This window comes from Toxotes jaculatrix, chromosome 4, assembly GCF_017976425.1.
Source record: "Toxotes jaculatrix isolate fToxJac2 chromosome 4, fToxJac2.pri, whole genome shotgun sequence".
Lineage (NCBI taxonomy): Eukaryota > Metazoa > Chordata > Actinopteri > Toxotidae > Toxotes > Toxotes jaculatrix.
Genome location: NC_054397.1, coordinates 3,908,993 through 3,926,454, shown reverse-complemented (window position 1 = coordinate 3,926,454; position 17,462 = coordinate 3,908,993). Strand labels below are relative to the sequence as shown.

General features: G+C 40.4%; 2 protein-coding genes across 5 annotated transcripts; one reads left to right on the top strand and one right to left on the bottom strand.

The window, feature by feature from the left end:
- Positions 1 to 672: 672 nt before the first annotated feature.
- LOC121180788 (carcinoembryonic antigen-related cell adhesion molecule 1-like) lies at positions 673 to 5,132 on the top strand. Its single transcript, XM_041036435.1, has 9 exons — positions 673 to 812; positions 945 to 1,247; positions 1,327 to 1,560; positions 1,717 to 1,821; positions 2,054 to 2,260; positions 2,504 to 2,857; positions 3,038 to 3,386; positions 3,482 to 3,539; positions 4,029 to 5,132. Exons 1-9 carry the CDS (start codon positions 758 to 760, stop codon positions 4,221 to 4,223), a joined length of 1,860 nt encoding a protein of 619 aa, XP_040892369.1. The 5' UTR covers positions 673 to 757; the 3' UTR covers positions 4,224 to 5,132.
- Positions 5,133 to 5,207: 75 nt separating this feature from the next.
- Positions 5,208 to 17,242, bottom strand: pla2g6 (phospholipase A2, group VI (cytosolic, calcium-independent)). 4 transcript variants are annotated; one of them, XM_041036828.1, is made up of 19 exons: positions 17,185 to 17,242; positions 16,252 to 16,472; positions 15,548 to 15,757; positions 14,268 to 14,448; positions 13,787 to 13,974; positions 13,139 to 13,235; positions 12,581 to 12,763; positions 12,030 to 12,138; positions 10,781 to 10,897; positions 10,212 to 10,299; positions 9,495 to 9,658; positions 9,263 to 9,413; positions 8,866 to 9,002; positions 8,483 to 8,560; positions 8,095 to 8,249; positions 7,902 to 7,953; positions 7,228 to 7,343; positions 6,949 to 7,022; positions 5,208 to 6,313 (listed from the first exon to the last, which is right to left on the bottom strand). In XM_041036828.1, the coding sequence occupies exons 2-19, from the start codon at positions 16,464 to 16,466 to the stop codon at positions 6,169 to 6,171; spliced, it is 2,460 nt and encodes an 819-aa protein (XP_040892762.1). In that variant the 5' UTR covers positions 16,467 to 16,472; positions 17,185 to 17,242; the 3' UTR covers positions 5,208 to 6,168. The 4 variants fall into 4 exon arrangements, with proteins under 4 accessions (XP_040892762.1, XP_040892763.1, XP_040892764.1 ...); XM_041036829.1 differs by lacking the exon at positions 8,483 to 8,560; XM_041036830.1 differs by lacking the exon at positions 10,781 to 10,897.
- Positions 17,243 to 17,462: the final 220 nt, after the last annotated feature.

Here is a 17,462-nt window from a genome sequence, read left to right as displayed (position 1 = left end):
TCAACACAGACAAGTGTGTCTTAGAACTTCAGAAGAATTTTTGGACATGTAAATGAAGCAATCTTGCACTGATCTGGAGCTAAATGCAAGGCAGTTTCCAAAAATAAATAAACTGCTTTGTAAATCAAATTTATATGTGCGCACACTTTGTAATGACGTGGCACTTAGAAGGAACACAGCTATTTTTGGCTGTCTCACTCTTTGACCACACCAGATCTATAGGACAGATATCTTTCTGAAATATGCTCACTGCAGTAATTTGTGCCTGTTTCTAGTGTATTTCATGTTGTGTTATTTCCCAAATGATTTGCAGCTGAAAGTGTAAAAGAGTTTTTGAAAAACTGTTACTGTCAAAAATATGTAATAATTTATATGTGATGTTGTTAATTAAAAGATCAGAGACATAATAATAATCTAATAATAATAACCATGATAAAAATATAATGCAGTTCACCTGTGGTACATGTTGCAGGAAGACACTATAAGTCACTATGTAAAAACTGAAAAGAATGCCAACAATAAATGTGATAAAACACAGACTGAGAAAACATTACTACAACTACTTCTTTACTAAGCGTATTATTGAGGAAGGAAGTGAACTTCTCATACCAGATCTGCGTGTGGTGTGTCTGAAAACTGCCCTCACATAAGGCAACAGCCCATTCTGTCTTCAGCCTTTCATCGGTGAGAAGACAAAAAACAAAAACAAACATAACATTAACTTTCTGACTTTTAGAAGCTGAGGACTACAACAAACATGTTGCGGGCAGAAGCTGGATGTGTGTTTATGGGTTTTATCCTGTATATCTCAGGTATGAATGACTATTTATTAATATTAATTAATTGTGAAATGAACAAAATCATACAATCAGCATTAATCCATTATTTATCTATTAGCAATTTTATAAAAACTGTAATTCTGACCAAATGTTTCTTGGTTAAAGGGGTTCAGGGACGAGTAAACAGAACCTGTGCCTTACGAGGCTCATCGGTGGCTCTGAACTGCTCAGCCAAACGTCCCACTTCAAGCATGAAATGGTACACTGTACGCCGGAATGGCTCCAAGCATGTTCAGAAAGAGCTCTCTGCAGGTGGAAAGCGTGTGATATACAACATGTCTGAAGACGGTAACTTCACTCTGACAATCAAGAATCTGAGAGAGAGCGATGAAAATGTTTACTGCTGCCAAGAGAATACAAACACACCAGAAAACTGCTGGTCCAAAGGAACTAAGCTCCAAGTTGCAGGTACACTGGCTGTCAGTTATTCAATACCTTATAAGTAACATCGGTATATAAACACTAACCTTATACACCATAATCCCAGACCTGCAGGTAAAGGTGATTCCCACCACAGAGGGACAGAAAGTCACACTCATGTGTAGCACCAGCTGTCCTCTGACTGAAAACCCTGAAGCCTACATCTGGTACAAGAACAGAGAGTTTCTCTATAATAACTGGTCTCCCTGGTACCAAGAGCTGGTCAGCAGTGAGGAAGACGTCAAATACTCCTGCGCTATCAAAGGCTACGAGGATCTCAGAGCCCCTGAAGTCTCAGTGGGTGAGTGAGAACATGTAGCTCAATATCATGAAATTTGTGGCTAAACTTGTTTGACTTTTCAGAATAATTTCACCGGTGCCTTAAATTATACAACTGACAAAATTCTGTGATTATGGTTACCAATAAAAACACAGAGACTCATTTCTTTTCATGCAGATTCTGTCACAGCGACCTGCTTTACTGTGACCTACGCTAAAGGGAGAATGTGTTCTTCTAACAAGACATCAGTGAAAGAGCCCTGCTCCATCACATATCCCAGAGGTTAAGTTTCACAAACACATACACACAAGCACACTCCCATCTCCATACTTCACATTCCTGTGAAATAATATTTCCACAATAGAAAATTACAGCGTTTCACAACAGAAAATTGTTTGTGTTAAAACATATATTTGTGTTTTCCTCCAATTTTTACTCTGTTCTTTGATCAGTAACTAGATGAACATCAATTCTTTCTTCTTTTTTTTTTGCTTTTTTTGTCCTTTCCCAACAGAAGTGCAAGTTCAAAAGATGCCTGCAGCACAGGGTGAAGAAACACTGACCTGTAACACCAGCTGTCCTCTGACTGATTCTCAATCCGCCTATAGATGGTACAAGAACAGACAAGAGACGGAGCTAAAGTCTCCAGTTAGCAGCTCCTCTCCTGACAGCTTCTCCTGTGCTGTAAAAGGCCACGAGGATTTGCTCTCTGAGGAAGTCTGTAAGTACAAACATTCAAAATAAGACATTTGATGTTTGACATTTTTTGACTTTTTGTTTTGGAGACTGTCAACAGATGTCAATTCAACTTGATTGTCATTTTTAAACTGTAGTCAGTGGTGTCGGTGTCATTAATCGAATGTCTTGTTAAATCTGTCTCGCTCAGTGTTGTTGGTGACACTCTGCTGTATTATTGTTTGTCTCATCTTCTCACGTGACTCAGTATTTTATATATATATTTCAGGTATTGAGGAGAAGCCCTGCTGCACAGTGAAATATATCAACAGGAGGATCTGTGTTCTTCAAAGTTCTTCAGTGAACATTTCAAGTGAATACTCATGTTCTGACAATAAGCAGCCAGGGTCTCAAGTTTGGTATAAGAGAACGAGAAGTGCTAAGAAGGCTGCTGAACTGCTGCTGATGGCCGCTGAACCGAAAAAGTCTTCAAATCGAGTGTTTTACAATGAGAAGAACCATCACATCCTGACAATCAACAAGCTGAAGAAGAATGACTCAGCAGAATACATATTCAGTCTCCAAACAAAGGACGAAGTAGAGAAACAGTCTGAATTTCATGGAGTGACTTTGGTTGTCACGAGTGAGTATTTAGATTAAAATATGTGCATATTTTCTTTAGTGCATTGTTGGCTCAATGTACTACCAGCAGACTATACAATTTCTACACAAGAGCATTACAGGCTGATTCATGATTCACGGAAAAAAACTCAAATCAGATTTATCTCTCCTACAGTTTCTGACCAATCTGACCATCTTTCAGATCTGAAACTGAAGATAAGTCCTGCAGAGGTGACAAAGGGCCAGAGAGTCACACTGACCTGCATCACCAGCTGTCCTCTGACTAACAACACAATCTACATTTGGCAGTTGAACAATCAGACTCTGCCAGGGAACCACAGCAAATACCTGGTTCTAGACCCAGTCAGACATCAGGATCAAGGAAACTACTCCTGTGCTGTTAACAATACTCAAATTAGATCTGGTGGAAAAATCCTCACTGTAGTGAACAGTCAGTTCAACAGTACTGAAAGAAGCTGGACACCAGTAATCACAGGAGTTGTTGCTGTTCTCCTGGTTATAATACCCATCACTGCCTTCCTGTGGATTAGGTGAGCATCGCTGTGCTCTGTTTCAGAACAATGACTTTCACACACTAACCACACATCACTCATTCATTTTTATACTCTCTCATTTCACTGACCAGAAGAAAGAGGACTTCCAGCCAGTCTCATAGAACTGTAACCTCAGACAACATGGAGCAGGTAAAGAAAAAAAATGTGAACAGTTCTGTTATATGAGAAAAATTATGCTCATCCCTCAGAACAGCAGTTTCCAACAACAGCCAACAAATAATGTTATGATTTTCTTTGTCACTAAAATCCTGCCATTATGTTCCACACACCATGTTTAATGTTTTAAATGCTGTTTAATGCTGTGGTGTTTATCTCTTAACTAAACACTTATTCTAATGACACAGAAATATATTGTCCCATAAGATCCATGGCTCCTATAATTTGAAATGTCAGTGCAAAATATCTTCTTCTTACACTTATTTTCTCTGCCCAAGTTAGTTTTTTATTTTATTAATAAAAATATTTTGGATTAATTCTTCTAAGGTATCAAAGAGTTGTCCCAGGTACTAACTGGGCTCTGACCGGAATCATTTTAAATTGCTTTGTTTAGGAGAATCACCTAAAACTTTAAATCCACTGTAATGCAAAATAATATTATTTCTCTTGTCTCTCCATCAGCTAAGCCCTGGTCCTTTGTATGACGACATCTCAGCTCAACCAACAGAACAGGACGACCTTCACTACAGCAGTGTCTGCTTTTCTAAGGATCACACAGAGCCTACCTACTCCGTGGTCCAGCCACGTCAGACCAAAGAACAAGAACACACCCCCTATGCTGTTGTCAACTTTAGACCCAGAACAGCCCCTGAGTAAGCACATCCTATTATTACAGTCATTGAGTCATAATTATCATTCAAAAAAGACTTCCTACACTCATGTTGACTGAATATGCCACTGCCTTGATTTCCATGACACTTAACAGGTTACCTAAGATTCTGAAAGCAGTTTAAGATCGAGAGCCTCATAGTGAAATTACCTTCCTAATCCATTCTGTCCTGATGGGCAGTCAGTGGTCCTCTAAAAATTTCTACAACACATAATACAGCAACTTAAATGAATGTAAAAACACACCTGTCTCTGAGGTGTAAAGAACTTGAAAACTCTTCATCTCGTCTGCACTGCACTTACATGTAAGAACTGCAGCCTATCTACAGCAGCTTACTGTAAATGAGTCATTTTGTTTGACACTTGACAAAAAAAGTGGTGCTAAACTCCTTTGTTGTTAAGCAAGAAATGCAGAACAACTTGTTTTGCGAAGTTTTGTTTTGTCGTTAAGAGCCAGCAGTTAGTAACACAACAACGACTGAAGAAGGCCTGAATTTGTTACTGGTGATGTTAGGGTTCTATATATTGTTTTTGATTCTAGACGTTCTACATTTTTATGAGCACAAAACCATGATATGTGAAAGCCTAGCTTGTTTTTTTAACCATAAAATTAGAAGTTCATTCATATGTGTCACATGTTGTAGTATTTACAAAAAAACATTAATGTCATCTCTTCTTACTACAACAGATTTTGTTTTTGCTCATTTGTTTCTGCAAACACAACATCAGTGTTGAAAGGTTGTACTTTAACATCAGTCCCTGCATTAAAGCACCTGTCAACTAAGTAGAGTAAGTTATACAAAGCTACACCTGTGTTTTGATTTTAGCTTGCAGGTGACCCTTTTCTTTACAGAGGGACTATGGAGAGAACCCTTAAATAAAGCTGACTCACTTATCTTATAGTTGTGCTTTGACTTTTTTTTTTGGGGGGGGGGGGGGGGGGGGGGGTTACAAATCAGTCATGGATACATATTAGGTAAATATTCATATATTTTATTACCATACCAGTATACACTTCAGTAATTAATTCAGATACAAAAAGCATAAGAAATTATTCGTTGCCTCAAGTTTTACTTTGTGCAAGTGTGTACTCAGTAGTCAGTGAGTATTTTGTTTCTTTGTCTTTCAAGTACACTGATAATTCAATAATTTCCAGTCCATGTTAAATATGTGCCTAAGACCCGTTTACAGTTTACCAGGAGGATGTAACACTGAGTGAAAGTTATCAGTGGCTTTGAGGTTAAATACTGTGTTTAAAGTCAGTATAAATAACATACAAAGGCATTAAAATGCAGTATGGAGATAAGAAAGGAAACAGTACAAATTTTGGGTTCCAGACACATAAGGCAGAACATTTTACTCATCACCAACATCCGAGTGCTACAGTGTAATGCAAACTTTGCAGTGGTACCCCTTTGTTAATACTGCCACATGGAGAATGTCTGTATGGTGAGTGTCTTTGTAGCTACTTGGGTTAAAAAAAAGAGGAACGTGAAGGAAGAATGATGAGGACTGTTTTAGTTTTATCACAAACATTCAGATTTTGAATGTTACTCTGCTGAAGAGGGGTAAAAACCACAGTTAGCACATCGTGCCACAATTCGTGTGTGTGCTACTTTTCATTTGATATGTTACATAATACTTGCTCTCCCATTTACCCTGTATTCACATACCCAATAAAGTAAGCTGTACACTCTGTCCTTCACTGGTTTCTGTAGAATCAGTTAACTTGATAAACCACGATAATAATAAAGTCAGTGATAAGGTCACATGATGCTACATAACTTGCCGTTCAACAGGAAACATCAAGACGACGCCAACGCCTCTTTGTGCCTCGTCCAACTACTCCGACTCCGCTCACACGTCTCTCCTTTGTTCTTATATATGCACCAGTCCCATCTTCACCACCTCTCCTTGTGATTTTCTTGTGCTTTCAGTTACCAAGTAGCACATTTGCCAGGGATTGGAGGATCTCTCTCTTCTCATATAGGTACATCTGGGTTTCCCACAGCATGTCCACCAGGACTGCATCACTCACCTCATCTAGCATCACTTCCTGTGACAGCTGGGGGCTCAATCTGCACAAAAAAAAAAACAAAACTGTGATTTGTAAATAGTTTTAAAGTACTTTCAAGTGTATAGACAATAACAGGTCATTGCAAATGGGACAAACACAACAGGAAACAAAAACAAAACTAACTGTATGCAAGTCCGCAGAATTGTGTTTGAATAAAGGAAACAGAAGTTGGATAGCTCTATACTCATCTTTTAAATTTCCAAATAAGTGATTCTGATAACTAGCTAAACTGATTTTAAAGGCACTGAGAATGAAATGACTAGTATGAGTTTAATCTATGATGTGATATAACTGCAGTTATAGGCACAGGGGAGAGAAGTGGATTTTCAAGTTTGCTTTTACTTGTCACCATAACTAACATCAGCTGCCTAAATGTTTGCTCTTTGCCATCTAGATTTCACAGGCTTGGGTCAGTAAACACTGGCTCTTGCAACACGTCTTAATTATTTTAAACACAGCAATGGAAAGTGTGACAGCATGTGAGAAAGAGAAGCGAGCCAAAGATGAGACGGAGTGATAGCAATATCTGGTCAGAAAAACAGTTGACGTCAGGATGAATCATATATAGACTTAAAGAGAGAGAACAGAGAGGTAGGAGTTTAAAAAAAGAACATAGCAGTTTCATAGTCAGCAGACCTGTGGTAGATGGTGTCGGTCATTTCACACCAGGCTCTGGCCCTGTCCACTGCACAGCCATCAGAGTCTGTACACTGTTCGGTTAGAGAGACACATTTTTAGAACTAGAGACATGTCCAAGATATGATGAAGATTAAAAGGCTGCAAAAAAAAAAAAAAAATACACATCTCTGACTGTGTGAACAGAAAAAAATAGAAAAAAAATATTGATGGGGCAGTATGAATTAATGGTCAGGAGTCCAGCAGCCGGATTGAAGCAGCTGCTGTAGCTGTACTCACGCAGTCCACCAGCATCTTGCCCAGCTCCTTTGCTCCAACAAAGCTCTTAGCCAGCTCCAGAGGATTGGAGGGCCGGAAAACATCCACAGAGCTCACCACCACCTGGGGGGGTTTACCTGGGGGAGAAACACAGGAGCACGTTTACAACGCAAGTGTACAAACAGTGCGACTTTGCTCATAGACGGTGACCTCAAGATAGTTATTCACAATGTCCTATGTTTAATTTAACATAGGGATGTCATTCACACTCGTGCCTCCCATTGCAAAAAAGTGTGTGAATTCGGGGCCATATAGGGAACCTTGCATAAAAAGAGTCCATCACTTCACGCTCGTGGATGCATCATTGGGTATAAAGTACATTAAAGTCTAAATACTCTTTGCCAGGACACTTCATCTCACAGTGCAGGTGTATCTGTATCTGAAAAACCACAAATTACTAATGATAAAAGTCCCTATTTTTCCAATTAAGATATAAACATATGTAAATACACACATACACATATGCTTACACATGAATTATGTACATTGACATAATGAAAACTAAAATATGAGCATAGTACAAACTGATTATGGATACACAACACATTCAGATTCACACAGCAGCCTTGAGTTGAGACATTCAGATTCATTCAAATACCATGTTTGTTATGATCAGACAGAATGAAGTGGCTTACCTGTACCAAGGGAGACCACTATACCCAGCTTCTTGATTTCCTCCCCGTGGCCCTGAAAGGCAGGAGGGTAAGAAGAGTCAAAAAGGGAGGAGACACATAAATAAATGACCTCATGAAAAATATATACTTTACAAATCCATATGGGTTAGTGGGGCAGAAATACAAATAAAATGCAGCTATCCAGTTTGCCTACCTCTGCTTTTAAGGCTTTGTTGTACTGATGGATTTCTGACATGGCGTCCAGTGTCGGGTTATTGGCCAGCAGGCCTCCGTCCAGAAAGCGGCCCATTGGTCGGAAGTAGGTGGGAGCGGCGCCGCTGGAGCGGGCAGCTCGCCACACAAGTTGTTCTGATATAAAGACAAACAGCACAACAGAAAACAAACACATTCATTCATGGAGAGAGGGGCTCAAGCACTGAAGCAGTTTTTTCTCTGCTGCTGTGCCGTTAAAAATCTTCAACGGTATGTACTCTGCATAAGATCACATTAAAACATGGACACATTTTAAATTGTGACGTGTTGAAACTGTAACTGAATGCTTACAGTCTCTCACTCTGAGACACGTGCATGCGTCCACACACCTTCATCTGTCACCTTCCTACGCTTTCTGGGTGGCTCCTCTGTGTATCCTACTATCAACACATCCTCATCCTCCCATCCTGGAACAACAACATGGCTGGCATTCAAACAACACAGCACAACTAAGCTTGCTCATGGATTCGGTGACATATAAACCCAGACGTGGGTTTTGCATTCACCCAGAACTTTTCTTATCTGGTTTGATTTCCTGAATTCAGACCCAGTTTTACTGTTGAGAATTTAAAGTCACCAAGTGCAGGATTTAAAGACTGCTTGCTTTGACGCCATCTACTGGTAGTAACGATGCACTCCACCATCCCTCCAATACAACATTTCAGGACGAGTGCAGCTGGCAAACAAACACAAATGGCCGTTTCTGAATCACCTTGTGGGATGGTGAGGGGCTGGAAAGTGGCAGTGGTGGCGTATGGGGGTTCTCTGTTGACGGAGGGAGGGTTATAGTTCCTGAAGATGTGCAGCTCGCCTGGATGTCGGTCTGCCAGAACACTGGTCACCATCACCCTGTACAGAAAAAAAAAACAAGTGAGAGGACAGAGAAAAGGGTCATTGTTAGACGGTGAAGAGGAGTGTGCTGCGCTTTATATTTGCATATTTTCTTGTGGTACCGTAGTGCTGCCTTCTATCAACAAGCTGACAGAGTATTTCACCATTTGCTGGTGAGTATGTCTGAGGAGAGGATCCTGTTTGCATTTTTTTCTCTAGCACTTCTATACACTTTTCTGCCTGCTGCCCAGTGGACATGTTTTGACAAGAACAGTTACCTGGGGTATCGGACGTCTGTCATCTTCGTGTTCTCTCCAAACTCTTTTTTCAGAAAGTCTTCCAGCGGTGCTGATTCGTAGGGCCGTGACCCCTTGAACACCTGTTCCTTCATCCTAAAGTATAAGCAGCGCAGGTACTCCATGGACTTACCTAAATATTAAAAAAAATGTCATTATTGTTTAGATGCTGTGTTATAAAAACAATGTGAAGAGTAAAAGGAAACACACAAACCGTGGATTATAGCAAGGGCCAGGATGCCCCCAGTGCTCGTGCCAGCGACCCAGTCAAAGAGCTCTCTGGTGGGTCGACCGGCCGCTTTCTCCAGAGCGATCAGCATCTGGATCAACACCAGACCCTTAATACCTCCACCATCCAGACACAGCAGCCTGTCCATCCTGCAGGAGGGGAGAAATAAATTAGAGCACCTAATCGCTTTCCTTCCATTTGTTGTCTCCAAATCTGCAATAATATCTGCAACAAAACAGAGAATATACGGTCTCTCTCATATTTAAATAAAGAGCCGCTAAATAAAAGTTTATTACAGCCACAATGAGTGAACCAGACACGTGCCAGCTCTATGACTGGTATTTATGGATTCACCCCCTCAGATTCCAAATAATATCAGTTAGATTACATGATTTTATAGCCTGATGTTAATTAATATTAACCACTGTTTGATTCTGATGGGGAAAATAAAGCCCTGATATGAGAGTGGATCGACGTCTTCTTTTTGCAACCGAAGGCACTTTTGGAACCTGTGGTGTACGAAAACAATCTTTTTGATTTTTACAACAAATAAAAAACAGACTAGTTAAATACAATATTAGTCTGAGAAGAGAAATTTAAACAAACCTCCCCTGCTCACCCAAAATATACAGAATACGCTGCCCTCAGCAAACAGAAAGCCCCTGTTCCCTCCTAAAAATATTCGTACAGTCCTTTACTCACTTCTTCTCCATTTTGGGGCCGTCCACCTCAGATGTGCCTTTGCTCATTGCACCAATTGCAGCTCCCACATACATGATGTCCTCAAACCCTGTCAGCCAATCACAACAGCTATTTGTATGATACCAGTACGCTCGGTCAATATTGACAGGAAAATGATGGAAAAGGAAAGTAGTCACTGGGTTTTCTACAAGCCACATGGGAGTTTTAATACAAACGTCTTTCTTATAATGCAATTTTCTTCAGTCATACTTTCATATTTTCCTAAAGCACTTAAATATGACAAATTAAAAACTTTATAATCTTTGGAACAAGATAGAATACTAAATGCCATCTTTCATGTTGAAGATGATTCTCAATCAGTAGAAAAAACAAGTTGCAATGGATGAAAAAAATTAGCTCAATTTCCAAACTGTAAAATATACAGTAATAAATATAAAAATTGGAAAATATAAAATAGCTTCCCAGTATATATGGTTCCTTCATGACTCAAAGGGAGAACATTTAAACTGAAGAAAGTCTGAGACAGAGAACAGTGAAGGGGAGGTAAAGGTCAGGGATGGTGGTGTTACCTATGCTGTGAGGCTTGGCCTTGTAGGAGATGGGGGGAGGACTGCCGGGGGAGGGAGGGAGACAACGCTGGACCCCTACACTACACAGCATGTCCAGCAGTATCTTTCTATTAGAACCTTTCATGTTAACACAAACACACACCCGCAAGCAAGTCAATATGTTAGACATGCACACACCACAAAAAGCAGAGAGAGAGAGAGATTGATAGTTAACAGAGAGAGAGAGAGAGAGAGAGAGAGGAAGAGAAAGACAGCAAGAACATGAGCAGGATGTTAGCAATCATCATGCATTTTCAAAATCAATAACTATCAGCAAATTCGATTTACCACCATTTCTGCTTCAGAGAATCAAGTGGGTGCTTTCGTACGCAATCATCTCTATGTGCAAACGACAAATGTGCTCAGACAATTACCTTAGAAACAATAATCAAACTCAGGAGTAACAATGGTCGTTTTCTCACCACGTGACAGTCGATACAGTTAACTTTGAAATTACTCTGAAATTAATCACTTTTAATCACTGACAATGTGAAAACTCAGTTTCTGAAGTGTTGATGCTATAATGATGAAGGTCTAAGATTTTGAGCCTTGGTAACTGAGATATTTTCAAAAGCAGTTCGCTTGCATTGCCCTCTACTGCTGAGAAGGTGAACATGTGAGTAGCAGAGAAAAATTTAAATTACAGCAGATACATTTTTGCTCTTCAGCATAATTTAGGGCCCAGCAAGTGAGTTTGTTTCTTATATAGTTCTTTATCTGCTGCCTACCTCTTTAGACTGTTTGCTGTCAAATGTAATGTGAATTTTGCATGTGAGAATCACTCTCTGGGAATTAATAGTCTCATCTTACACCACATGGCAGCTAAATTCTGTTTACTGCACATTTAAAAAAAGACATGCTGAAAGCTTTTTTTTATCATTTAACCACTCACAAAAAAATTTATTAGTTGCAGGAGCTGTAAAACAACATTATGGGTAGATTTTTTTCTCAAAAATCACTCACTACATACCCAGTCATTTTCATGCAAAGGCTTTATCATCTACAGCAGAACATATGCTTTTAAATTAGACTACATGACTTCAAACTAGATCACACAGGCTTGTTAGATGAGGCTCAGGTTCTACAAATTTATCACTGCATTCCACTATCCAAACTCAGAGGCTTTTATTTTCCTAATTTAACCTCTGTACACCCTCGTTGCCACAGTACCTCTCATCTCTTCCCCCCCAGAGTACCTCTGTCTCATTACCTTTGCTGGTGCGTGCAGCGATCAGTCCAGGAGTTTCTCCCAGGTCATTGTGGATCTCCACATCAGCACCGAACACAATCAGAGCTTTGATCAGCTCCATGTGGTCCATCTGATGAGCACAGTGTCACACAAATGATGTAATATAACCGAATATTTTTTTCAAAACAAGTATGCATTTCCACAGCAGTATGACAAAAATATTCTTTAAGATAACATCAGTCTGTGAAGTTTAATACATTGAAAGAGTGTTGTAATTTAGCTTTTCTATGGCGAAGTGAGAGAGAATATCTTGTAGTGTGAGTGTGTTTGTCACTGCAGAGAACCAGATCTGTAAAAGTTATGTATGTATGTGTGATGCAACCTGATTTCCAAAGTCCCTGGCATTTTAAAACTGTAATCTTTTTGTGTTTTTTCCCTGTTGCTAATACCGCGTTGCAACCACTTGCAAAATCAGTCCTGGACATTTCTTAACCATGTCATGAACATTTTGATTATCAGTAGGAGATCATAGTTTTCACCTGAAAATTGAGACATTTATCTTATACACACACCTTCATTGCGAGGTGAAGGGCTGTGTTCCCATCCTGGCCCTTCAGGTTGGCGTTTGCTCCATGGGTGAGCAAGACCATGGCTGCCTCAAAGCGACCCTTCTTGGTTAATATGTGGAGGGCGCTCTCCCCAGTCTTACTGAGGTAGTTCACTTCACAGCCATGCTCCAGTAGAATACGACACATCTGAAACAGAGAGACCAAGATTTTCTTTTTTTTTTTTTTTTTAAACAGCAAACATTAATTTAGTCTTTATAAACTCCTCTTGACACATTTCCAATTCCAAACACTGATGTCTTGGTTTGAGAGACTAGGGCTCCCGGAGCAACACCAGTTACATGCAATCATCACTGGCAGAGAGCTGTGCCACAAATTTGAGAAGGATTAAAGGTTTCTCTGTGTTGCTCAATCTCCAAATGTTTGCTCACAGAGGTCATCAACAGTCAAACATCCATCAAAATTTCATCAAAGCTTCAACATGTTCGCTCCTCTGGGTGCATACCACTAGAATGCAAATGTGTCATTTGAACAGCTCATTATGGATAAAGTAATATTTTTCACCTCAGCAGTTTTGGACCAGTGGAGCGGCGTCCCTCCGTATATGGAGTCCTCAGCGTGGAGCTGGCCTGGGTCTGCTTTGAGGATCTCGTCCACACAGCTGACGGGCAAACACAGATTTAAAGAGGGAAATTTACTATGTATTATCTCTAAAACATATTGCACAGAGTCCCCCCTGTTTTTATCTTTTACACCGACAATTTTTGTTACCCTTTTAAAAGGCTCTAAAGTTTGTTTCAGTTTTGCACAAAGCCTTTCATTCCTTAAAAGCACTGTCCTTACTCTGGGGAAAACAACGTTTTAACAACCTCTACAGCTTCCCTACCCAACATTATTTCCCAATACGAGATACATACTGAAGGCATATTGCATGTCCAGGGCTATTTATAATAAAGGCAGCTCAGCAGGGTAACCGGGGAAAGTGTTACTTCAACACCATAAGCTCTTTAGTGTCATTGAGGAAAATATGCACACCCTTCCAGTTCCAGGGATGCTATACAGAAAAATTTAAGTAATTCATGCTGGACAGCGCATGAGGTTTAAGACACATTAATCTGAAATGCTTCAACATTATCAGCCGTTAAACCACAGACAGCAGAAGAGAGAAGACCACTACGTTGTAAATCTTCATCCTCACTTTACCCTACTCACCCCTTCTCGCTGTACTTCATGGCACTGTGGATGGGGTAGCCAATGCTGCCAGGAACATCACACTTGGCCCCACCATCCAACAGAGCTTTGACAGCCTCGACACGTCCCAAGCGGCAGGCCACGTGGAGTGGGGTTTCCCCGCTGCTGTTCAGCTCATCAACCCCCGTGCACAGCCGCGAGCACAGGACCTGTATGAAGAGAGCATGGTGGAAGGAGGGAAAATCATGCTAATATGCACTTTAGAGGATGTGACTGGTTAATAATTTCTTAAAACACCCGTCAATCAGCTGAATTTTAAAACCAATGAAACATGGTGGTAAAATCATTCCAAAAAGTGCCGCTTTAAGTTTGATGGATGGATGGAGACTGATTCATTGTTTTCCACCAAACCTGATTTCAGTGAAACATTAAACCTGCTGAACAGGTAAAAGAGTTACAGGACAACCTTTACACATTAAACTGAGACTTCACTTGCGCTCACCTGGATGATGGCAAGAGAGTCCTGCTTGGCGGCGCAGTGCATGGGCGTCTCTCCGTTGCGGTCTTTGATGTCAGTGCGAGCCTGGCTTTCCTCCAGCAGTTCCTTCACACACACCGCGTCGCCACGCTCACATGCTAGATGCAGCGGCGTCTGACCAGATGCATCCCGAGTGTTGATCTGACTGGAGACAGAAAGATGACAGCTCGATTTCAGAGTGGCATGGATTACTGATTCTTCACCTTTATTTTGTGAGGATTTAAAACTTTAAAGTGCAGCTGTGTGTATTGTAGGATCATACTGGTAGTTTTGCAAGCTTAAGGCATTTAATTTATTTAGCATTTAAGTATAAAGCAGATGTTAAAATAATTTCCTTCCTGTCAAGCAGCCATCTTTTTCTAATCATATCAGTACTGTGTGAAACCCAGCCTGAAAGCCTTTTGAATTTTTGGCCAAGTTCTTTCTTGTTTGTGCATTTAAGTCCAGCATCCTGGTTCTTAAACTTGTAAGCAAAACTGCAAGCTTTGAAATGCAAGATAAGATCGAACTTTGCTTTGAATTTCGCTTTCATGATGCTCATGTTACTCATAATCTTTCTGATTAAATTTCCCAACAACACTACTTATAAGTACTGTGAATTTTAGAATCAGTGTCTGATGCTTTTTGTTTAATTTTGACAATAAATGTAGCTATTAAATGTTTATATTGTGATGGGTGGGAAAGAACAAATCAATCCAAAAGTGAAATTATTTGGAAAATGGAAGGAGTAATGTCCTTTGTAGCTAATGGGCTAGAACCTTCAAAATAACCACACGGGTTTTAAAGCTCTGTTAACATCAAGCAATTAGAAGTAGTCAGTCGTGTTTGTTGCATTGTTTGCATTTAGCTGGAACTCTCATACTGACTGTCTCACAATTAATGCTTCTGTAGAAAAGCATTAGAGGCTAATCCTCTCTTCTTTCCACTGTTTATTGATGCACTTATCCACTGGCAAACTTTCCCTGAGCAAGAGCCTGTGCTGAAACAATTCATTATTATAATTCACTGGTTGTCCTCTCTCAAACATGGAGGACATATTTTCTCTGTTTTATATTACTGTAAAGTGAATGTCTTTTGTTTTTGGACTGTTAGGACGAGAGATATGTAGACATAATTTTTCTGACTGTTCATAGATTAGACAGTTAATTGGAAGATTAATTGATATTGAAAATAATTATTAGTTGCTGTCCTCGTCACAACCATACCAAAGCCACATGAATAAAGATCAACACATCCTGTCTTACCTCTGGACATAGTTATGTTTGAGACACTCTCTCAGGCCTGTCTCCACAGCAATGTGGGCAGAGCTCCAGTCCGGGTGGTTGCGAATGCAGTCAACAATTGGCTGGGTGGTTTCAGCTTTCAGAGAAAGTGTCTCATAGAACGGGCGTAGCTTGAGGGCAAACTGAGGAAACCAGTTCATGGCATCTTCCTCTGATGCCACCTGAAACAGCCTGGTTCAGAGTACAGTGGTTACAATGTCAAATGGCTGCCAAAGGATAAGATAAGTAAGAATATTGTAGACAACATTGCAGTTGTATGCAAAAGTTTGGCAACCTCCCAAGAAATTGCATATTTTGTTGTTTTCTGACCGTAAAAACTGTAAAAGCATAACAGCTTTGTTACTTAAGCTAGCTTTTCAGATCTATGGCTGAATGACTGATTACACTGATTCATTCGAGGTAAAGGACTTTGATTTAGTTACGCTCCCTTGTAGAGTGATAGTGTTGGTCAATAGTGGTCAAATCTAAATCAATGATATGTTATGGACTAAAAACAGGAAACAAATAATGTCATAACATCACAGACAACCAAATACATGCATCTTAAAAACACACTTGTGATCATTTCAGCTAACATCTGAACATTTACACCTAGTTCAGTGACGCAGCAAATGACCCATATAACACCACTGTCCCACTCTGTGATGTATGTGATCAATACTGACCTCAGAACCACAGTCGGCGTCTCAGGACACATAAGCAGACAGTCCCATGACTGGCACTGGGTGTTTCTGTACAGGACCATGCGTCCCTCCTCCTTCAACAAGACTTTGCCTCCTCCTCCATACTCAGAGAGCGGCACATCCCGGACCCGGTATGGGTTGGTGAAGAGGGTTGACACAGAGGAGACAGTGTCCAACAGCCGGCTAAAGAAGGACATTGTCACCTGCGAGAAAACAAGGGAGCTTAGGGAGGAATGACACAATCCACAGCACAGTTTCTATGAACTCTAACTGATAACAGAAAACAGGTTTTGGCAGCACATGAAAATATTTTTAGCTCTGCCCTCTTTGGCAGCTCGGTTTGCTCTACCACAGGTCTACTGTAGGATTGTTGTCAACACTTATGAATGATTTATTTTATCCCCAGGGCAGGATGTAACCGCTCAAGAATAGCAACAGGTGTAACTTCCCCGATATTACATACTATGGCTGCTAAATCGCCAGTTTTTAGGTTAGATAACTGGAGTAACGAACCGCACTATGAGAAACAATTTCCTGTGAGGTTAAGCTAAATATACTATCCTTATTACCGGCTAGGCTAACATATAAGTTGCTAAGTCAGGTTAGCTGTCAACTCTCCAAGGCATTTAGTAACTCTGAAAACTGGCTATGGATGAGGCTGGTCTTCATTTAAATGGTGAACAACAGGCTCCATTCATTCTGCTCACGAGTTTCTAGTTATCCAGAATCAATTTGTCAAGATACCGGCGCTAAAAGCCTGCACACAGTCAGCGAACCACCCCCGTAGCTCAAGTTTTTTAGTATAGAAATCCCCAAACCATTCGCAGCATCTATACTACAGTTTGCTACCTGTCAAGTGCAGCTAATCGCATTAGGTTGTATAAAAACAGCCTGCTCATGCCTGTCCATGCCTACCTGCTAAACCGTCCTCCGAGCTGGCTGACTTCTGACACCGACATCAACAACCGCGTCACTGCAACCAAACGTGCTGCAAATCGTGATTGACGTCAGCTCCTCCAATCAGAGCTCAAGGGCGCTGACTGTCATGTCAAAGGGGGGCGGTGGCATGTTACATAGAAGATGCTGGGGTTTTCTTCACATGGGAAAGTCCCACCAGCAAAGCAGAGACGTTTCTAGTTCTATGCATTTTATGGTTTTTGTGGTTATAGTCCTATTTATCTATATATGTTCTG

Coding starts and splice junctions, on each gene's coding strand:
- pla2g6 (XM_041036828.1), bottom strand. CDS start 16,466: ATGTCCTTCTTTAGCCGGCTGTTGGACACTGTCTCCTCTGTGTCAACC. Junction 8,250..8,482: donor TAGGAAGGTGACAGATGAAG/GTGTGTGGACGC, acceptor TCTTTATATCAG/AACAACTTGTGTGGCGAGCT. Junction 7,023..7,227: donor GCAAGATGCTGGTGGACTGC/GTGAGTACAGCT, acceptor CTAACCGAACAG/TGTACAGACTCTGATGGCTG.
- LOC121180788 (XM_041036435.1), top strand. CDS start 758: ATGTTGCGGGCAGAAGCTGGATGTGTGTTTATGGGTTTTATCCTGTAT. Junction 1,561..1,716: donor AGCCCCTGAAGTCTCAGTGG/GTGAGTGAGAAC, acceptor CTTTTCATGCAG/ATTCTGTCACAGCGACCTGC. Junction 3,540..4,028: donor CCTCAGACAACATGGAGCAG/GTAAAGAAAAAA, acceptor TCTCTCCATCAG/CTAAGCCCTGGTCCTTTGTA.